At 43.4% G+C, this 23,501-nt stretch overlaps 1 protein-coding gene across 2 annotated transcripts in view; it reads left to right on the plus strand.

Annotated features, from left to right (window-relative positions):
* Positions 1 to 258: 258 nt before the first annotated feature.
* The window catches only part of TAFA5 (TAFA chemokine like family member 5), a 530,796-nt gene continuing 507,553 nt past the window's right edge, over positions 259 to 23,501 (plus strand). The window contains exon 1 of one of the 2 annotated variants that reach the window (XM_031940885.1): positions 259 to 754. In XM_031940885.1, coding sequence (XP_031796745.1) covers positions 643 to 754 — 112 coding nt within the window. In that variant the 5' untranslated portion in view covers positions 259 to 642. The remainder of the gene's footprint in view (positions 755 to 23,501) is intronic. The other variant, XM_031940888.1, reaches the window with a different exon arrangement.

Below are 23,501 nucleotides of genomic sequence, written 5' to 3' on the forward strand. Positions count from 1 at the left end.
TCCGGCCCCCTCCCGCGGAGCCGCGCCGAGGGGCGGGCCCAGACCGGAGCCCGCCCCCGCCCCCTCGGCCCGGTGTCGCTGCTGCTCCCGGCCCGCCGCCGCCGCTGCGCTCGGCTCCGGGGCTCCCCGCTCCTCCGCGCCCCAAGCCCGCTCGCTCCGCCAGCCCCCGGGCGCCCCGCAGCCCTGCGCCTCGGCGGCGGGGGGCCGCCCTCCCGCCCGCCAACTTCTCCCGCTGCCCCCCGCCACCCCCGGGCCGCCGTCTGGGCCCCCCCGCCCCTGTCCCCGCCGGAGCGGCTCGGGGACGCCCGCGCGGGCCGGGGCCGGGGAGCCGCCGGTGCGAGGAGCCGCTCGGGGATCTCGGGGAGAGCGGCCTCGGCAGTTTGGGGGCGGGGCGGGCGCGGAGGGGGCGACGATGCGCCTCCAGACGTGACGGGGCCGCCGCCGCCGCCGCCGCCGCCGCCGCCGCCGCCGGTGCCACCGCCCGTGCCAGTGCCCGTGCCGCCTGTGCCGCGGGAGGCCAGGCGTGAAGATGAGGCTCTCTGGGATTACACGTGGAGAAAGGCGATCGGGATCGGCCCCGGGGAGCGCCGGCTGGTGAGACGCGCGGCTCCCCCACCCCCGTGCCCCGGAGAAGCGGCTTCAATGGCGCCATCCCCCAAGAGGAGCCGCCGGAAAGATGCCAACGCCTTGCCGAGCATGTCCTCAACTTTTTGGGCTTTCATGATCCTGGCGAGTCTGCTGATCGCCTACTGCAGTGAGTACCCGCTGCCCCCCACCCCCATCCTCTGCCCGCCGCGCGGCGCCCCGGCCCCGGCCCCCAGGCAGTGCCCCGGGCAAAGGCAGACAGGTGCCCTGGCATCCCCGCCCCATCCCCGGATAGCCTCCCGCTCCCCCCCCCCAGACCCCCCGCAGGACGGCTCCTTGCTCTCCTTCCCCTCTCTGCCCAACCGGGAAACTGGACCCAAAATGGCAGTGATCCTGGTGTCAAACCGCTCCGGAGCGGGAGCGGGGTACCCTGGCTGATCTCGGCTCTCGGGGCAGAAGGGGCGCATCCTTCCCGGCGAGATCGAGTCCCATCTCGGGGCCGGGAAGCTCACCTCCTGGTGAGTTCGCCGCCGGCCCCCGGAGCCTACTTCGGGAGGGAGCTGGAGGCTCCTTGCCCGCGGATCCCCCCTCGGCCACACTCAGGGGCGGCTCTTTCAGTGGCCAGCCCCCTCACCTGGCTTCCCCCGTCCCCGTTCTCCTCCGGATTTTGGGCAAAGGGGACGGCCAGGCGCTCTGGAGTGACAAATGGCTTCATTATCTCTAGGGTGATGTAAAACCGCTTCCAGACCGGGGAATCTCTGCTTGGGAAGGACCCCAGCTTTGCTTTAGCCTCGCCTGGGTCTCTCCGAAATGCATCCATCCCGTCCAATTTCCCATAGATTTCTGGGAGGGTTTTATTTTTTTCCTTATTATTTCCCCCCTATTCTTACTGCCCGGTCGTTTGATTGCTGGATGTTAATCTCTCAAAGACGCCATCTCCACACTGACGTATCCCTAAGAAGTCCTGCCTGGTGCAGGGAGATGGGGCTTCTGATTTCCAAATTAGAGACTATTTTGGTTTTGCTGGGGCAGTTGGGGGGTCGATATGTGGGGAGAGGGAGAGAAGCCGCCTCTCGATGGAGAGAAGTGCGACTTCATTTCTTGCCAGAAGCTTCCCGGGTTTGGAGTAAGAGCAGAGCTTTCTGAGGGCAAGCCAACAGGCACAGCTGGGGAGACATGGAGTAAGCATCGTGGAGGAGAGACAGGGATGGAACATTGTTTGCTTAGGTTCTCTCCTTCTGCGCTTTCCCAATCTCCTCCCCTCTCCAAAGGGAAAAAAGCAACAGAGCTGGAACCTGCAGCAATAGTAAAATAATTCACAAGCCCCCTCTAGGATGTGGGCAACTTGAGCACAGAAAAGTAGCCCTGGGAGTTAATCGATAGCTCTCTTCTGTCTTGGGGGAGGCCATGGTCAGTGCCCCGGGACAGCCGTGGAAAGCTCTCCTCAGCCTTGGGGACCCAGGGCAGTGCTGAGGTTGGCAGGCAATTGCCATGGGAGTTGGATGAGAGGAGGAAGAATCATAGATTCTGCCTAGCTTTTTCCTTTGGCGAGAAGAGGCCGGCTCCGGCCCTCCCTCACCCCTGTTTCCCATCTTTCCTGCCTGAGCAGATGCAACATCCTTCAGCAGCCTCTCAAATGAGGTTGCAGTGAGCAGAGAAGGAATCTGCTCCCCCACTTGGCTCCATTTCGGAGCCTTTCGGACAGCCTCCCAGCAGCCTCACTCCCCTCAGCAGACTATAGGCGTCCTTGTTCCCTTTGCCATTCGGGGTCCCTGCCAAGGCCTGTGCTGTGGCGAAAGCTGGGCGAGCGAGGAGCAGTTCAGGTGTCTCCGAGTTGGCATAAATGATTGACTTCTGCAGAGCCCCAGTGCTTTCTGAGATTTCCCCAAAGCAAAGGACAGGGGGTTATCTCAGGGCTCGGGTAGTAAGCATGAGCAGACGCCACATTTACACAGCAGAGTTGCCCCCATTTCCCTATGGGTTCCTTTCTGGCATATTCACATCCAGCTAGCCACAGGTTTCCTAGGGAAGAACAGCCCAGTTCTGGGAGATTGCAGTGGGTTAACCAGGGAGGACTCCCGCAGTGTGTGGACTTGGCCATACCCTGATTTGAGGTGACAGGAATGAATTCTTTCCAACGTGGTGGAAAGTGAGAGCCCTCATCTTCCATTCTGTCATGACTTCCGCTCTTTTGTGTCACATCCATGGGCTGATTTCTGCCCCTGGAAAGTTGCCGCTTTCAAGGTGAGCCCCTGCTTGGAAAGCTCACGGCTCTAAAAAATGGAACAGCTTCTTGATGTGTTCAAAAGAACAATCTCCTAATTGTTTTGTTAAGCAAATCTCACCCTGCCTCCTGTTACTCAAACACCCTGAATTTCCTCTCTGCTACCCAGGGCTCACTGCACACCAGCAACGTCTAAAATATGCAGTGTCAACTCACTCCAGCATCTCTGCGCCTGGCTCCCTGACTTAATGACTGGAGGTGCCATCTCCAATGCTCACCCGCATTAGTTTAGGAGCTCCTGAGTGCTAATGCCTTGGGAGAGACTTGTGGGCAGTAAGTCTGCCATCGAGAAAGCAAAGCCAGGTGGGGGGATTTTGGGGATGGAGATGCGAGTACCCAGAAGGAGCCCAGGGAGGGAAAGTCTCTGCTCTTATTCACCCGTGACCTGGTATTGAAATACGTCGGGAACGTGATGAGGGTGGAGGGGAGAAGGGGAAGAAAAGAAAAGAAAATCTAAGACCAAAGAACATTACTACAGTAGCTGTTCCCCCGGGGAATTATAAAGCCTGATTGATGGAAAGCGTTAGTTTACTTCATATTTTTGATCTATCTGATGGTGCTATGATGAAATTGATATAATTATATCGAATGTAGACACCCTCATCTCTCTCCTTTTTCCTCTCCTTCCTCTCTCTTCCCCTCTCTTTCTCCCTCCCTCCCTCCCTCCCTTCCTCTCTCCCTATCTCTGTCTCTGTCTCTGAATCTGTTCTTCTTTCTTTCTCTCTCTCTCTCTGTGTCTCTCTCCCTCCCTCTCTGCCTCCCTCCCTGCCTTCTTCCCTTCTCCTCTCTCTCACACACACATATAAACCTATTAAAATGCAATTACAACATAGCAAGCAAAACAAAAACCTCAAAACCTAGAATATGCCCTAATCCTTTATGTCTCCCATTGGGACTTTAATCCCATGGGGGAACCTCTGACTTTCATTGTGCCAACAACAGTGATCAAAATGCAAATTGAATGGTTCTCGGATTTTCCATTGGTGCCTCCAAAGTATCCGGGCTGAGGGAGGATATTTAATGTATTTAAGGGCAAGTTATTTTACTAAGCAGTTAGAAATTGCATTCCTTGGTCAGTTTTCTCTCCTATAAACAGACCTGTTCTCTTCTTATTCTAGTTTTGGGAACACTGATAAGCATGATGCAAGAGTTCAGTTCTTCTCCCTATGAAATTCTTGTCTGTGTGGAAAAAGCTTAGGGTTCTTTTCTCTCTCTCTCTCTCTCTCTCTCTCTCTCTCTCTCTCTCTCTCTCTCTCTCTCTCTTTCTCTTTCTTTCTCTCTCTCTGACTTTCTCTGTCTGTCTGTCTGTCTCTGTCTCTCTTTCCCTCTCCCCCTCTCTCTTCCTCTCAGTCTCTCTCTCTCTCTCCCTTTCCCCCAAGACAGCACTGACTCTGTTTGAGCCTGGCTTTGAATTTGGAAATCCGGGACTTGCCTGGCCTCTATGAAAGAGTCTTCCTTTCTCAAATGTTTGGATTCATATTTAGGGAGATTAGCTCCACCCTATGGTTGGACAGAGACCTGCAGCCCACCAATTAGATGTGTTGCCATAGAAACCAAGGCTTGTCTCCCCCCCCCCCCCCCCATTACTGGGCAGGGGGGGAGGTGAGGAAGATGCATACATAGTTGAAATCAAAAGGGGATGGACTGGTGCTTGCTTTAATATGGGCATGTATTTTTTCAGCAGGTGCAGAGACCCTGCCAACATCAAAAGTTCACATAGCGTCTCATGCTATAGTGTGCACTCTGGGAATCCCAGGGGAGTCATTGTCCCAGAGCAGGCGCTAGGAGGTGGAGATGAGATTGTAACATTCATTTGTCATGTTGCCAGGAAATGTCCCTCAAAATGCATTTAAGCCACTGAAATGAGGAGGTCCATGTCACAAAGAATCCGAAATGAAAAAGTAGGTGGAAATATCAATTAAAAATACACAGGAAGCAAAGGGGGTCAAGTATAACAGCCGGCAGAAATCCATCTTAGGAGTCAGGAGATCACCCAGTTCTGCTTTTGCTGTGGGAGCTAGAGCAAGCCGTTGCTTGGGTTTTATTTGATAAAATGAGACCTTTGTTCTAAACTCCTTTAAGTTATGACCATCTATAGTTTTAATGGATAAATGCTAACGATTCCATCTTGCATATTCCATGATGTATTCATAAATTCTTAGATATGTATATATATGTATGTGTGTGTGTATGTGTGTATTTGACACATATATATATATATATATACCTAAGAATAGGGATGAGTCTAGACCTGGCAATTCATGTCACTGACAACTTCCACTTCAGGTATCTCCTCCACAGATGGAGACTAGTACCCCGGTTGTAATTTATAACCTTAGAAAGTGGTAAGACATGATTTAAAAATTACTTGATGTGCCCAGGGCCAATTAGAATACCTGCACCCAGGTCTTCCCAACCCCAGTCTTGCCAGGGCAGCCTCCACTCTTTGGTGCCATTCAGATCATATCAGGGAGATTTCCATAGATGACACTAATAAACAGAACCGGCATCTTTCAGGAGGGGGGGGGGTTCTAACTGAGTTTGGCAGCAGATTTGAAAGTAGCAGGGCCAGCGACTTGTTCTGCTGGGGATGATTTCTGGGGTGACTCTGTCACAGTTGAATATCCTCACTCACTACAGCTATGCTAAGGTCACACTCAATTCTGCTGAGCTACAAAAATGAGATGACAATATCTGTTGCTGTCAGAAACAAATGAGAGGGAAGATAATAGTTCTTTAAGCCCTAAGCACAACACAGGAGATGTAGCAGTTAATTTAATGATGGTGTACATGCTGTCTCAGGGGCATTTATGTTTCCTTATGACTTGACATAGATGGCGTTATTGGAGGGTCTGTTGGACATATATTAAGCACCATAAATGTACAGAGAAAAAATATATATAATTATGGCGTACGAGAAAAATAATCAATTGATCATCACATATTTATTCATTTTCTACTGTATACCAGGAATTGTGGTAGGTCCTGAGAAAAAAAGTGAGCTGAGCCCTGGCCTCATTCTTTCATTCAGGTGTGATTCAGAATCTTCCTGCTAGATCCTCATCCCCCTGCTCTCTTTATGCTCTAGCTTGTGCACAAGACAGAAATTGAAGACATATTTATTAAGAACCTATGCTGTGAAAAGTCCTGGGTTGGGTGCCAAGGGAAACATAGTATGGAGATAAAGAACAATACCTGCCCTCATGGAGCTTGAATTCAAGAAGGATGTGTAACACAGGCTTCTAATGCTTAAAATTACATGGCATCTGCATCATAACGTATTATGTATGCAAGTACATTGTATGTACTGTGGGAGGCCTGAAAAAAAGATTATTAGGAAGATGGGAGACCAAGGGAGCCATCATGGAATCAGCATTAAAAAAAAGCACAAGAATACATCAAAAATGCATAAAAATTACATAACAAAAAGGATAAAAAATTGCATTTGAAACCATCAGAATCCTAAAGTTTTTGATAAGGATTGCTGGGTTAGGGCTCAGAAGATTATTCTTTAAACACAAGATTTTAAAAGAGAAAGCAAAATCTGAATCAAAATTTCCCCAAATTTGAGTTCTGTTTGTTACCCTGGGAGGCACCAAGATGTAAACAAGTAAGAAAAATCAGTGGGTCAATAAGCCTTTATTAAACACTCACTACGGGTCAGTGTGGTGAATGACTAATTCAGTAATTCAAGGGACTTAGAAGCACCGAGGTCAATTCTTGGCTGTATCTTGGGGCAAATGACTTCCCTTTTTTGGCCCCAGATTCCTCATCTTTCATACATCCTCTTGACTTCACAGGGCTCTTATTAGAATAAAATGAGAAAATGCATATGAACTAGTTTGAAGCTTTGAAAAATAACACTCAAATATGAGTTATCACTGTTTTCTTAAAAGCAGTTATCTGGTGCAAGAGTAAGTTTAAAGCCATACGGTAAATCATCATGGGACATTGGTAACCTTTTATTGAAAATACTTCCCAAGAGCAAGCATTTTGATGTTTTTTTTTTTTAATCCTTGCTGTTTATTCTGTATTTGGGAGATTAAAAGATGTGTTATTGCTGCTACTCAGATTGTATTTGTGGTCTGCTTGATTGAATAAAATTGAAAGTGCAGGAGATGCTATAAAGCAGGGCTATTTAGAAGTTCATCTCTCATATTGCTTTCCTTCTTGAATTTAATTTTCTATTTAGAAGAATAGAAATCCACCTGCCAAACTTCCAGCACTGATAGGATTGGCTATTTCCCTTTCCCTTAAATTAAAGCTTCTTAACCTTTTCTTGGGTTTCACAGATCCTTTGGAAATCTAGTAAACCTACGGATGGCTTCTCACATTTTTATTGCACAAAATAAAATAGTAAAGGATTATAGAGAGAATCAATTATATTAAAATAGTTTCAGAAAAGAAGCTCAATCTCATAAATTCTTCATTCTCCCTCTTCCTTCCTATTCTCCAACAACCAGTAAAATAATTTTAAGGATTTTATAAATCTGGGGAATATACATCATCCAAAATGGACATCAGAGGATCTTTGGTATCATGCAGACACAGTTTCCTCAGAAAGGGGGCTGCCTTTCAGAATAACTACTTGGAATCATTGAATCCTAGGACTGCACAGTTTGTATTTTCTTGGAACATCTTCCATCCCCCAGCCAGGAGTTCTTCATGCACAAATAGATGGAGAGATTATTTGGAGGAACCTTAGTAATTCTTTAACAGAATCTGAAGTCAGCAGGCATTAACTACCTACTGTATGTAAGGTATTATATTAAGCAATTAATATAGCTAACAAATCTCCAGTGATTTATGATCTACCAGGACAAGAAAACAGGCACATAGATAAGTTTTTACCAAGTAAAAGGAGAAGGGAATTGATCAGAAAGGGCTTCCTGTAGGAAGTGACACCGGCTGGATGATGTGTTATGATGATGAGTATCTCATCATTAGAATAATTCAACAAACAAACAAACAAACAAAACAAGGTGACTTTTTTTGTATGGGGAGACCTAGAAGATTTATTCTTTGGGCAGAGGCTGGATTAGATGGTCTCAGATATGCTGGACAGCAGCTCCAGGAGCTTTCAGTGCTGTGCTTTCTCTCCTCTCCCAAAGAGTGCACTACAGCTACCTCTTGTTGCCAGGACCCAAGAGGTACCAGGTGCTCAGCCTATGGCCATTTCTGTCACTTTCCCATTAGAGGGCACTCTAAATGACATTTGCTGGTATCTGAACCCCTGTCAGGAAAGAAATGAAGCAGAACGAGCCTAGTGTTGGCACAGAGGCCTGGAGATCGACTGATTCAGCACCTTTTTCACTTTCTTGTAAATATATGCCTGAAAGAACTCTGATGGAGGAAACAATTATCAAGCACATGTGAACATTTTAAGATAATTTATTTTAAATTACCTTAGGATCTGAAGAAGAAAAAATAAAACACATGGCCTGGGAGATTGTGGTCCTTAAGGAGAGAGCCTTTATGTGTGTTAAATTCTCTTCTGAGGCTCCATGATGAGGGGAACTTCAGGGGCAGGGCCTACATATCTGGATAAGCTTGAGATGAGAGCTCACTTCTGGACTAGGTGTCTGCTGATCAAAGCCAAATCTGACTGAAAAGGGATGTCACCCAAAGGGCTAGTCCTAAAACTGGAAGAGGGGCAATGTATCCAAAGGCTCCTATAGTTATAGGTGGAAAGATGCTCCAGAGACTATCTAGTCCCACATCTTCATTTACAGATAAGGAAACTGAGACCCAAAGCAAAGATGAGGAAAGTAGGTGAATCAGGATGGGAACTCATGGTTTTCTTAGCTTAAATCCAGCCCTCATCACACTTCCATAATATTTCATGTAGCTGTCTTTGAAAGTACATATTAATATTCAATCATTTCAATCAAGCCCAACTCTTTGTGACCCCATTTGGGTTTTTGTTTTTTGGAAAAGACACTGGAGTGTTTTTTTTTCCCTCCTCATTTTATAAGTGAGGAAATCAAGGCAAATAGGGTTAAGTGACTTGCCCAGGATCACATAGCTAGTGATCAGGTATGAACTTAGAAAGATGAGTTTTTCTCCCTCTAGACCCAGGGCTCTGTGCACTATGATACCTCCTCCATATCCCTCTGAAAATAAAGAGGGATTCTTATCAGTTTCATTTAAAGGGTAACTCACAATGTAAAAATCATAGGATTGGAAGTTTGAGAACCAGAGATCCCATGTTCCATCCCCCTCATTTCACAGATGAGAAAGCCAAGGTCCAACAAGGTTCTTGGGGACTTGCCAAGTTCACACAGGTCACAGTGACAGAGAGAGGACTTTTAATATGGGTCACTGGACTCCAAAGCTGTGTATGACCTTTGCTATCTCCCTGGAAGAGTGGATCCTTGATAGATTTCAGGATAGAGTGAATGGACAAATGCTTGAGAAAACAATGAGGGTGAACTAGATCTCCAAAGATTATATCTCTGGATTGAGGATTAATACATACACATTGCTGAAAAGGAATATTAGAACCATTTTGTGACAAGGTCAAGAGAAGTCTGATGAATTGGTTGAAACTTTCATTCCTTTTAGTCTTTCCTCAGCCTCAGAGCTGGAACTTACAATCCATGGTCAGATGTCAAGTTCTTGCCAAGTGTACCATCATATTTCAGTTATACCTGTTGGACAAAGGCTTGATTTGTCCAAAGAAAGAGGGACGAAGCAGAAAGCTAATCCTGTAACTATGAAAATCGCTGTGCTCTCGGGCTAAATTCCTGCTACTTCATTTGGCTCTCCTTCCTGACTCACAATAATGATGAAATGTATACATCAACCTTCCTGGCGTAAAGTATTTTCAGGTGACTTTTATGGGGATCATTATGGAGAAATGTTATGATAATGGGACACTAGAAAATGAATGAAAACAAAGCATTAAACCCCCCATTTCCTTATAGAGCAGCACAGCTGCACCTTGTTTAGGAGGGTTCAGTTTGGAATGGAAATGCAATGCCCATGAATTAATGACCTCCACAAAATGCCACCTGCTCGTCGCCCCTTCCCCTATCCTGAGATGTCATGTGAGAATCCATTAGATGAAGGGCCCCAGGGCCATGAGGGGGAAAATGCGGGGTGATATGGGGGAATGTGATCTGACCTGTGACCTGCTGCTCTTCCAAGACCCCTGATCACAGAGTTCCATAGTGTGAGCTGGTGCATCCATCCTATACAACATATAAGTGCCCCTGTCTGCCAAGTCTTGTGCCAAACATGAGGAGCAATTCAGAGTGAAAGAATGGTTCCTCCTGGCCAGGATTTTAGAGGATTATAGGAGTGTAAAGATGTAACAAGCCATGAAGTCATCTAAGGCTAGGAGGATAATGATTAGGTACCATGTTGTCTTTCTTCCAGGCTCATTGAAAGGGACCTGAGCACAGGAAATGTCAGAGATGGACATTAGAACAAGGGATGTCAGGGCTGGGAGAGGGCTTAGAACAGGGGGTGTCAGGGCTGGGAGGGGACTTAGAACAAGGGGTGCCAGAGCTGGGAGGGAGGTTAGAACAGGGGATGTCAGGGCTGGGAAGGAGCTTAGAACAGGGGATGTCAGGGCTGGGAGGGATTTTAGAACAGGGGATGTCAGAGCTGAGAGGGAGCTTAGAACAGGGGGTGTCAGAGCTGGGAGGGAGCTTAGAACAGGAGATGTCAGGGCTGGGAGGGAACTTAGAACAGGGGATGTCAGGGCTGGGAGGGAGCTTAGAACAGGGGATATCAGAGCTGGGAGGGGGCTTAGAATGGGGGTATGTCAGAGATAGGCCTTAGAACAGGGGATGTCCATCAGACTTGCTTTATCTCCATGGGAGAATGTAAGCCATTAGAGGGCAGCTTTCCAGTTCTTAGCATAGTGCCTGGCACTGAGCGATCCTTGTAATAATTCACAGACATTTATTAAGTCAGTCCTATGTGTCTGACTCCTTCGAGGATCTTAACATTCCATCAGGGAGACAGCTTGTGCAGAGAAAACACAAATATAAGATAACTAGGGAGGGGCATAAGGAAAGGCCTCATGACTAATCAGTTGGTGCTAGCTTTCTTGATGGATGGATGGGTGGGTGGATGGATGGATGAATGCAGTGATCTGGAGGGGTCCAGCGAACTTCCCAGTTTCTCAGAAGGGGCTTTATCTCTGTAGGCAGTGTCCTGCAGACTTCCATCTGGGGCATAGAGAGCAGCTCTTCAAGGGGGTGGGGTGGTTCTCCTCCAATGGACTTATACCCGGTTGAACCATGACTGACTATGTACCAGCATAAGGAGGGGTTGTGTGAGCAGAGAACCTGTTAAGAGAGGTTGGGGCCACACTGGGAGGGCCAAGCTCAGAACATTTTTCCTGCATACTAATCTTGGAACCCCTCCCAACATCCAGATATGAAGGCTCCTTTTTGACAGAGAGACAGCAACATTTTCAGGGGACCTGGTGCTTCTCAAAGGATGGACTGTGAGTCTTTCGCCAGGGGCACCATGATTTAGGTGGAGTCTGCCCTTGCCATGGTTAGTGCAGGTGCCAATTTTCCGACCCACAACACAACCAAGAATCAAACTTTGCCTTTGTTGTGAGAAAAAAATAGTGTTTTAACTGCAATCCTACTCATTTTAACTCCTACCTAACTGTGCCAGGGCATGGGGTGCATTTTATTAAGTTTTTACTATTTGTTAAGTACTGAGTTAAGATGAACAGAGATTTTAAAAAATCACATTACTTGTCACTAATAAATCTTGATTAAATATCTACTGGGAGCCAGACACTGTGCTAAGTGCTGGGGATACAAAGAAAGGCAAAAGAGTTTGTATCCTCACAGAGCTCATGGTTTATGGAGGACACAACTCACAAATAACTGTGTACAAACAAGATATGTTCAGAATTAATTGGGAATAATTAACAGAGGGAATTCACTAGAATTAGAAAGAATGTCCTCTCCAATGTGTGACTTGAGGCAAATCATTTATAGAATCACAGATTTAGATCCTCAGACACTATTGAACACAACCCCATAATCTACAAATTAATAAACTGAGGAAAGGGAGAGGTGAAGTGACTTGCCTGGGTTCATGCAAGTAAGAAGTGTCTGAGGCAGGATTTTAATCTAGATGTTAGTGATCTCAAGTGCACTCTTTTGTTAACTTCCCTGAAATTCAGCTGGGAAACTGAGACTCTGTTAAATGGGAGAATTGGGTTAGAAAGTCAAGAGGTCCTTTTCAGCTCTTGATCTAGGATTCTATCTCTCCATTTTAGAGCTAAGGATTCTGAAACTTAGGAGGCAAAGTGACTTAGTTCAGCAAAAATTGAATCAGCATCTACATTTGGCAAGGCTCTGTGACCAAAGCTAGCCAGAGTTGCATGATCCCTGCCCTCAAGGAGCTTACAGATCTATCTGAACAGCCAGGTTCTGGCTATCAAATTATGAAGTCAGGATGGAAAATGAGCTCTTCCAAATCCCAAGGCATCATTTATTCCTCTCTACAGGTGGAAGAAGCATGATGTGGAAAAGACATTTTTTTCCCCCATAGCATTTTATTTTCCAAATGCATGTAAAGATAGTTTTCAATATTCATTTTTTGCAAAACTTTTTTTCCCCAAATTTTCTCCCTTCTTCCCCAAGACAGCAAGCAATCTGATTTAAGTTAAATATGTGCAATTGGAAAAGACATTATTAATCCAGTGAATGATAACGTCAGGTTAATGGATATATCACAAAGCATTTTTACCACTTCTCATCATCTCTCAATAGAGCCCAGCAAGGCAAGAGTAAATACTTTTTACCCACCTTATACGTGAGAAAATGGAGGCTCTTATTCTTGCAGTGACTTCTGAGAATTACACTGTAAACTAGTGGTGGGGTCTGGACTCAAACTCTAGATCAGGCCTTTTTTGGCTTTTCCATGTGAATCGTCTTGATTGGACCTTGCTTCTGACCAAGGACTGATTCATTAGAAACCTGCCCAGTGCTGAACACAAGGCACCCCTTGGGTCCTTTCCCAACTTTTAGCACTTTCCAGATTGGCCTTCTGTGCTATGGGCATCACTCCCAGCAGGCCAGAGAGGGCAAGGCTACCTTTCCGGTGCTCGTTTCTCAGTGTTTGCAGACTTTTGTTTCATCCTACTCACTGGAGGATTTGGATTCTATCCCTCTGAGGCATCTGCATGCATTACTCAAATTTATTGTTGTCTTCCTTTTTGCACAACTCTCTATTTTGTTTTTACAGAAAGCACTTATAAAACCTGTTGGCAGGGCTGGCACACTAACTGCAGGCATTTTGGTGCTTTGCCATAAGGGGTTAAAAACAAAAGAGGAAAAAAAGACTCAGGAAATCTGTGCATCACTTTAAAAGTGTGTGAGAGACAGAGAGGCAGAGACAGAGACAGAGAGAGAGACAGACAGACAGACAGACAGACACAGAGAGAAAGATAGAGACAGAAACTCAGAGAGACAGAGACAAAGAGAGAAAGGATATGGAAATATAGAGACATAAACACAAAACACATGCACACACACACACATGCATATTAGATTTTAAATTGCCAACCATCCTAATATATTATACCAATGGCAATACCTTGCATGTGTCAAATGTTAGTTTTGGATCAATCTTAATAGCACCAAGGCCAGCTCTCTTTCTCCTATACCATTTACTACTTCTGTTATATGTGTATGTATAAAGTATTACTTTATAAATATGTATATTTATATTATGTACATTTTCCTGTTGTGTTGCTAATGGAATGCTCAATAACCCTCAAGGCTGAGACTGTTTCCTTTTTGCCTCTGGAGTCCCAGTGCCCAGTCCAGTGCCGTTTTCCATTTAATAATGATTTGAGTAATCACTTTATGATCCCTTCATCTCAGCCCTCATAGTCTGGGCCTTAGAGGCCAATATTGCCCAGTTTCTCTGAGGATGAGCACTCCTCATTCACATCACAAAATCTCAGTCCCTCAGACGACAGTAACTGTAGTAGAGAATGTGGTGATTAAGAAAATACATAATAACAAAACCTTCTATGAATTCAGTAACACTTTTAAATAAGCTTATATTTTATTTCACACAATGACATCTACAAACATTGGGAAAATAGTAATGTCTATAAGGCATATAATTTATTCAGTCTACAGAAAGCATGTTTGATTATTATACTGATTCACACTGCATTTTTTGTTGGTATTAAAGAAAGATGAAAATAATAAAGCCTGATTCACATATGGATTTTTAAGATCCCCTTCTCACAATAACTCTTTGCTCTCATAGATAGAGACTACTTCCTTAAACTATTTCAAAGCCCTTTTTCTTGGCCATACATTGGATCTGTTGACTTGCTGATGGGTACTGCCACCATTAGCCTTCTCTGCTAAACCTTGAGCAGGAGGAGACCATGATGACTCTTGGTGAACTCTCTTCCAAATCCATCACCCAACTGCAAATGTCCCCTATTGGGGAAGCTTGCCCATGTGATCTTAAGCAAAAAATTCTCTGGACTTTTGCTTCTTCATCTACATCTAATCAAAGCAGGTAGAGGCCTATTCTTTCTCGGATTTCTGCAACCTTAGTCCTATCATATTTCTTCAACTTTAAATTTTGAGACTTTTTTAGTGACTTCCATTATTTGTACCAACAAGACATAGATCCTCCTCTCCACCATATGAAGCCTTGATAATTATGTCTTTAGAATTGGAATAAAGCTCAAATTCTTTCTTGACATTCAAGGCCATCCATAATTAGGTACCATCCTATTATCCCAATTTTACACTTATTCCTGCTCCCCAAAGTATGTCACAAGTCAGGAAAAATAGACTACTGGCTATTTCCTGATCTCCTGGATTTATTTTCTTCCACATCTTTGTTTTTACACTCTTCTCACCCAGGCTTAGAAGGTCTCTCCTTTTTTTCTTTACCTGTGGAATTCCTGTCTATTCTTTACAGCTCCATTCAGATGTCACTTCCTCCAGGAAGACGTCCTGAATCTCCATACCACTTTTTGTTTTCTCTTCTCCTATAATATTGCATCATGTGGCAGCCCATCTTATCTCTTTCCTTGGAGCTCCAGGATAGCAGGACAATTTATGGGAACTTCATCCTCTAGCACTGACCACAAGTTCTGCATAAAGTCAATACTTAACAAATATTTGTTTGACCAATTATTTCATGTCCAATATAGAAAATTCGCTCAGCAATATGGATTGGAAAAGATGGGGAAATATATGTGGCAGGGTAGGTAGTGTTTGTTCACCAAATTTGGAATTTTTTCCGTTTCAGAAGTGAAAACAATAATAAAAAGAGGGGGCAGAGTTGTATATCCCATCTCCTTTACTTATTCATTTCTCCATATTTAATGGCATCATGACATTACTAATGGCAATAAAACCATTGAACTGGTGATCAAGCTTTCTCTCCTCTTTGACTGTTAATCCTGGGACAGATCCACTGTTTCCTTTTTCCTGATTCCTTTTTTTAATTATTTTCCATTTCCCCAAGAGGGAAGAGGGCTCATGTTCAGTGTTGCTCATGCTCTCTGCCCAGCAGTATTTTACCTCTTTTATTTTTAAGTTTATATCTTAGTTACCTAGTCTTCAACTGCTTGGTATCCTCTTACCAGAAATGTCCAGTTCTTAAAGAAGAATCACCACCAGACTTTAAGTGAGATACTTTATTCCAGGTTTCAATCTTCTCAAAATGAGAAGCTTGAATTCTTTGGGCTCTGGTCCTTTCAGCTCCAAGATCTGATCCTGTGATATATCCCAGCTCCAAGATTCTGAGAGGCAGAGAAATCAGTTTGGATTCCTGCCTCTGTCTCTTGCCTACCGAGAGTTCATGACAATTCATCACAGTTCTGTGAGCCTCTATTTCTACATCTGTCAAATGGGAATAAGAATGCTCCACTAGGCTGTTGGCAGAATCAAGGAGTTAATGATTTTGAATGTGCAATGTATTTGGTAAGAGATTATTGTTGAACTAATGTATTTCTTTTAGAGCTTCAGGCATTCAAGAAGCAAACCTGTTTTTCCCCCTATTTTTTTACATATATAATTTAAACAACAGACTTGATGAGCTGTTTAGCCAAGAGGGCTGTCCTGTGTTTGCTCGAATGGTTTTAAATTCATGGAAACGATCCTGGAGGAGTGTGTCAGGCCTTAAAATGGTGAGGCAGCAGGAGCCCCAGCCAGCTGGGCTTTGTCAAGCCTCGGGACGATGGGTTTGTTGTGATAGGAGGGGGCTGTCGAACGTGCTGCTCAGCCCGCACAATCGTGGTGATTAGCGTTAACGCAAAACAAGTTAGGCCCCTGGAAGTTTGTTATTGTACCCAGATAACACAGTGGCTGAGTTGGAAAATCCATCTTGTCAAAACACTCCTTGTCGCTTCTAAGAGATTATTCACTCGTCCCATAAACGCCTCCCTCTTTGGTCCGTGACTCATGTAAGCATCTTGGTTGGAACACTTGTGAGATGGTATTTCCCACCCCACTGGCACTCAGCAACTCTGGCCTTGATCCTGCATGTTTTCTGGGTCACAGGAACTGACCACTGGCCAGTGGGAAGAGGCTGATAGATCAAAAGTAGGTCCAGTTTTTACTGTTGTGTGAGAGGCTGCTTATTCCATTAGGCAGTTAGGAGCTGGGATCTAAGTTTTGACCCTGAGACTTCCTTGATGTATTATTCTGGGCAGGACATTTCCATTCCCTCAGCTTGGTTTCCTGTCAAGCAAAATAGAAATAATAATCCCAATCCAGTTCAGTCAAATGAAAGAACTGATGTGAAGATATGTGGATTTTTCAACAGCAAAATGTCCGTGATATTAGAAAGGCCATGGAGAATGAGAATGAGATGACAGGAGTGGAGAAGGCCATCTGTCCCAATTGTCAAAGAAAAAGGGAAGAAAATAGATTTTGCAGCCACTAGGCTAAGTTCTGGGAAGCTTTTAGGCACTACTTTTAAATAGATGGAATTTTAAAGTACACGGTATATGGTGATTGATTGGGAACCGATCTTTGATTTAGGAAGAGCCTGACATGCATTAGGCACTGCCCTAAATTCTGGGCAGAACAACACAAAGGAGGAGTTCCTCCCATCAGGAAGCTTTCAATTTTGATGACAAGGCTGGTTAGTAGAGAACATTTTCGCAGATAAATAAATAAAAGATTGATTTTTAAAAAGGAATACAGAATGATTTTTTTTATTTTTTAATTTAATAGCCTTTTATTTACAGGATATATACACGGGTAACTTTACAGCATTAACAATTGCCAAACCTCTTGTTCCAATTTTTCACCTCTTACCCCCCCACCCCCTCCCCTAGATAGCAGGATGACCAGTAGATGTTAAATATATTAAAATATAAATTAGATACGCAATAAGTATACATGACCAAAACGTTATTTTGCTGTACAAAAAGAATCAGACTCTGAAATATTGTACAATTAGCTTGTGAAGGAAATCAAAAATGCAGGTGTGCATAAATATAGGGATTGGGAATTCAATGTAATGGTTTTTAGTCATCTCCCAGAGTTCTTTTTCTGGGCATAGCTAGTTCAGTTCATTACTACTCCATTAAAAATGATTTGGTTGATCTCGTTGCTGAGGATGGCCTGGTCCATCAGAACTGGTCATCATATAGTATAGTTGTTGAAGTATATAATGATCTCCTGGTCCTGCTCATTTCACTCAGCATCAGTTCATGTAAGTCTCTCCAGGCCTTTCTGAAATTATCCTGTTGGTCATTTCTTACAGAACAGTAATATTCCATAATATTCATATACCACAATTTATTCAGCCATTCTCCAACTGATGGACATCCATTCAGTTTCCAGTTTTTAGCCACTACAAAAAGGGCTGCCACAAACAAGGAATACAGAATGATTATGGGAGGCACTAGCCCCTGGGAGAAATCAGCCAACACCTGAAGAAGATAGTAATGGAGAGTCATTCAGCTAGAAGAAGGACACTTGGACAAAGTCACAGAAATGGGAGGTGGAAAGATGGGCATAGGGAACAGTCAATAGAACTCTGTTTTTGACTGCAATTACAAAGAAGAGAAAGGAGAGGAGTGTGCAGGAATGATTGGTTAGGATATTTTGTGAAGGGCATTAAACAACTAATAGAGATCTATTTTATTCTAGAGCAGGCATTCTTAGTCTGGAGGCTGGGGACTTTGTTGTTGCTGTTTTCATGTTCATTAACTGCATTTCCATAATTTGGTTTCCTTTGTATTCCTGCATATTTTAATTTTTGCATTTTCAAGCATGGAGCACAGCCTGGGCAATGGTTGGAAGGAGGAGACAGAATGGGATTTTTAAGGATCAGATAATATGACATAAATATGAAAGAATGCTACAAAGAAAATCTCTACTCTTTGTATGCCATGCTTACAACCTTAAAGCTTTCCCAAAGGGATTATAGTGGGAAGTCATGAAGATTGGCAATCTTTATGATCTCAGAGTTTTCCCTGCCATGATGAGACTCCAATGGAGTGTAGGGATGTGCTAGATCTAATCTTCCAGTCCCTATTTACCCACTAAAGTACCCTTCACTTGGCTAGATGTTGATTTCCCTAACAGCAGAATGGTAGAGTCTTCAGGAACCCAGGATTCACTTCCCATCACAGTGAGGCGTCAGAAAGGAATGTCAGTAGAGGTTCATATGAATGCACTATATCATGGCTGTTGCTGTTGTTTTGTTTGCATAGGGTGGCAATTATCTGTGTCTTGCCAGACTCAAGGTTCTTTGAGGTTCATAAGCATACCTATAACCCTACATCCATCCCTCAAGTGCAGAGTACCAGGCTTAGAAATGCTGAAGAGCTCATTTGGTGTTCGTCCTGCCCCCTTGTAGGCAGAGCATCCACCATCCTGACTTTGGAACATCCAGCCATCTGACGATGAGAGAGTTCACTCATTGAAGTAATAAATAAGAAAACGAATCCAACCAACCATTTGTTATCATGAATGAGTGGTGTCCTGACTTATTTTTCCCCTTTTCAGCTGTTTTCTTCGCTTCCCCTACACAGCCAGAGACAATTGAATCAGCATTGATCCAATACAGGAAGGAAGTGAGTTAGGATATAAGTAACACACACCATTGGAGAATTTGGGCCTGACAGCATTTGTTCATGTACTTGAAGGAAAAAAAAATATAACAAACCTTTCCCTCCTTTGGAAAAAAAAAATATCTATCCAGTTTTCTCTTGAAGCCTAGGGAAAAAAGGCAGGGCACTGAGAAACTATCTTGGAGTCAGGAAGATTTGCATTACAGTACTGCCTCTGCCACATACTCATGGTGTGATCCTGTACAAGTCATTTATCCTTTCAATGATTGTGAATTGAGGAGCAAGTGCCATTCACTTTGGTAGAAGGAATTTGCAAGTTCCTTGCGCTGTAGAAATCATAGGTCCAAAACCAGTCAAACTATATTAATCCCAAAGATGCCAACTTTTGGGATAGGAACTCACTACTTGAGAAAAACTCCTGGGAAAATTGGAAATTAGTATGTCAGAAACTAGACATTGACCCACACCTAACACCCTATACCAAGATAAGATAAAAATGGGTTCATGATTTAGACATAGAGTGATATTATAAGCAAATCAGAAGAAAAAAGATAGTTTACCTCTCAGATCTGTGGATAAGGAAGGAATCTGTGGCCCAAAGAAAATTATTGAATGCAAAATGGATAATTTTGATTATAATAAGTTAAAAAGTTTTGTACAAATAAAACCAATGCAAACAAAATTAGAAGAGAAGCAATAAACTGGGAATTTTTTATTTTACATTCAAGGGTTGTGATAAAGGATTAATTTCTAAAACATATAGAGAATTGACATTGATTTATAAGAATTCCAGGCATTCTTCAATTGGTATATGGTCAAAAGATATGAACAGAAAATTTTCAGATGAAGAAATTGAAACCATTTTTAGTCATATGAAAATGATGCTCTAAATTATTATTGATCAGAGAAATGCAAATTAAGATAACTTTGAGATACCACTATACACCTCTCAGATTGGCTAAAATGACAGGAAAATATAATGATGAATGTTGAAGGGAATGTGGGAAAACTGAGACACTAATACACTGTTGGTGGAGTTGTGAACCGATTCAACCATTTTGGAGAGCAACTTGGAACTATGCCTACAGGACTATCCATACCCTTTGATCTATCAATGTTTCTACTGGGCTTGTATCCTAAGAGATTATAAAGGAGGGAAAAGGACCCACATGTGCAAAAATTTTTATGGCAGCTCTTTTTCTAATGGCAAGAAAGTGGAAACTGAGTCGATGCCCATCACTTGGAGAATGGCTGAACAAGTGATGGTATATGAATGTTATAGAATATTATTGTTCTATAAGAAATGATCAGCAAGATGATTTCAGAAAGACCTGGGGAGACTTAAACTGATACTAAGTGAAATAAGCAGAAGCGGGAAATCATTATACATGGCAACAGCAAGATTATACAATGATCAGTTCTGATCGAGATGGTTCTCTTCAACCATGAGATGATTCAGACCAGTTCCAATGACCTTGTGATGAAAAAAGCCATCTGCACCCCGAGAGAGGGCAGTGGGAACTGAATGAGTTCATAGGGGACCACAACATAGTATTTTCACTCTTTTTGTTATTTGTTTGCATTTTACTTTCGTTCTCATTTTTTTTTCCCTTTTTGATCTGATTTTTCTTGTGCAGCATATTGTGAAAATATGTATAGAGTAATTGCACGTGTTTAACATATTGGATCACTTGCCAACTCAGGTAGAAGATGAGAACAGATGGAAAAATTATAACATAGGGTTTTATAGGGGTAATTATCAAAAATCATCCATGTATATATTTTGAAAATGAAAAGCTATAATTAAAAAAAAAGAAAGAAATCATGGGTCTAGCAAATTCAATGGAAAGAGTCCTCGCCTTGAAGTCAGGAGAGTTCAAATCCTGCTTCTGAATATCATTAACTGTCTGACCAAGGGAAAGCCATTTAGCCTTTCTGAGCTTTGATCTCCTCATCTATAAAGTGAGCCCCAAATCTTTGCTTGCACTCACTTCCTGGATTGTTGTAAGGATTAAATGAGACAATCTCTGTATTAACAGGCCACTGGGTTTGCTACTGTTTTAATTAGCATGAAAATTCAATGAATCAGTCTAATCCTACCCATCCCACCATCTTTCCTACTATTAGACTGGTGTCCTGAGAGGCTCTCTCATATGGCACAACCATATTGGATCTTTAATCTGAGAACCGAGAACCGGGATTAGGGTCAACACCTGGTGCTTCTTAATTCAAGCCAACAGATGTGCTTTATTAAGATTCACATAGACTTTCTTGAGGACTCTAGTTGGGGGAGAATCCATTTTCTCAGGTTGTGTCATCTCCTTATTGGAACAGAAAAGAAAACTATGGCCAAAAAGCCTGAAAAGTTTGCAGAAGGTCACTCAAGTATTCTGTAGGACATATTCCTGGATTGGCAGGAGTGTTCTAGCTGATCCCATGGTTACTTTTCATGTAGGGATCTGTGACATAGCCATGGAAAGTGGCTTAAAATAACTTCTTGATTTGCTCATGTTGGCTCTTGAGACAGCCATAATACATGCATGGGCCTTAGTTATCCTGTAACATATGAGGATGGAACAAGGTCTTGAATGGAAGCATCATAAAGGAGAGGTTGAACTGACCTCAATGAGATTTATATTCATAGAGATAAGCAAGACATTCCTAGGCAAGGGGAGACAGCATGAACCAACATGTCAAAATGAGAATGAGCTTGGTGTGGGAAGAAGGAAAGGTCGGCTAAGCTCTGAAAGCCAGTTTGGGAACAGGTTTGGGGGGGAACTATCATTAGTCTAGAAGGGGAAGGGGGTTCAGAGGCTACCCAGCCTCATTTTATAGTTGAAGATACTGAGTTAGGGAAATGAAATTGGGTTCTTATGGTAGTGAGAATGGGCTTTCGTAGATATTCCAGAGATGGAAAGACATCTATTGGGGGCCTTAAATACAAGGAATAAGAATTAAGATGTATTTTATAGATGATAAGGAAGGTTTGAGCACTGGAAAGCTGTGTAGTACTGAGGTTTGTTAGCAGCATGTGGTAGGATGATTGAAAGGAGGAGAGATTGCCCCACCTCCCATCTAGGAGGCCATCACAATAAGACAGAAGGTGGCAAGGACCTGGATTAGAAGGGTAAGCTTTTACGAGTCTCATCTGTGAATACACAATACTCTGCAAATTTTAAAGTCCTTAATATAGGTTTGTTCTGACTGAGGACCCTCAGTAGTTATCAATGCAATGAAATAATCATCAACTTAACCCCTGTTCCTATAATCCTATAACAACATCACATGCCCTCAATAAAGGATCAGGTTGTAGCTCTGAGAACTTCAATGATTCATCTACGATCACATAGCTGAAGAGGTGCCTTGGAAAGGATTCAAACCAAGTGTCCTAGTTACAAGCTTGGGCTCCTTGTGTATAACTGCATTTCCTTCTCTGGTGGAATGGTGAGACTTGACCAGGAGGATAAGCAAGCTCAAATGGTGGTGAGTATGGTTTAGGAAGACACAGCCTTTGACCAGCTTCCATTCCAGTTTTGAAAATGTCCTTGACCCTGGATTTCCACACCACATAGTAGGCAGTTTTGAAGTGCTTGTTGTTTAATTGACCCCAAAGTAGATAGCCCCTGAACCTCTTTTTTTATTGACATTTGAGAATATCTTTTAATGGCTTATAGCCAGAATGGAGTCTTATTATTTGGGATTCTGAAGTGGATTAAAATCCCTAAAAGATGCTGATGAAATATTTGAAGTATCTTTAAAAAAATCTATTGGTTAACAAGATAATTTCAAGTCATCTTTTTAGCTGGTTTAGCCTGAGAAAGCCTGCTCCAGGCCACACTGAGGTCAATAGCAGAGTAGTCATAGATATTGGAATGACTCTGGGGCAGAGGCGCTTGCTGGGCTTGGCAGAATTTTCAATATCTGGGGCATATTTGACTTTAATAAAGGCAGAAGCAAGTTGTTTGAAATAAGCCTGGGGCCTGAAGGCTTGATTTTCATTGGGGTGGGGAGAGGGGAAGTATGGCAACAGCTCTCCCGAGTGTTTTCATATTATTATTTTTTTTCTTGTTAAAATGCTAATGTCCTTGAATTCACCGTGGGGTTGTGTCTTGACAAATGTGGAAGCCAAGTTCTCGGGAATCAAGGGACTTGACATTTTTTTTCCTTTTTAGGGTCCATTAATTATCATTCCCTTCTCCCCTCCCCAGATTTCAATTCAGTTCATTAAGTAAATATGACTGCAAATTGCTGCTGATGTATGTTTCTCAGCTGGCCTCCTAAATGGGGATCAGAGGGGCACAGCTTCTCAAAGGTCCTTCCCCAGAGGCGGAGGATATGCTGCTGAGCCTCTGTCCTTGGTCCTCACCTCTTCTCTCTTAGCCATCTTACAGAATCCCCCAATTCCAACTCCATGCAGATGATTTCCAGGCTGAGATCTATGGACCAGACTACAGACTTGATCTCCAGATCCACAGATCTAGCTGCCCATAGACATCAACCAGATCCCTGTCTGGGTCTGAGCTCAAAAGCTCATCAACAAAGGGAAAGACCATCTTTCCCCCTTGTCTGCTTCTGTCA

Source organism: Sarcophilus harrisii, chromosome 5 (assembly GCF_902635505.1).
Source record: "Sarcophilus harrisii chromosome 5, mSarHar1.11, whole genome shotgun sequence".
NCBI lineage: Eukaryota > Metazoa > Chordata > Mammalia > Dasyuromorphia > Dasyuridae > Sarcophilus > Sarcophilus harrisii.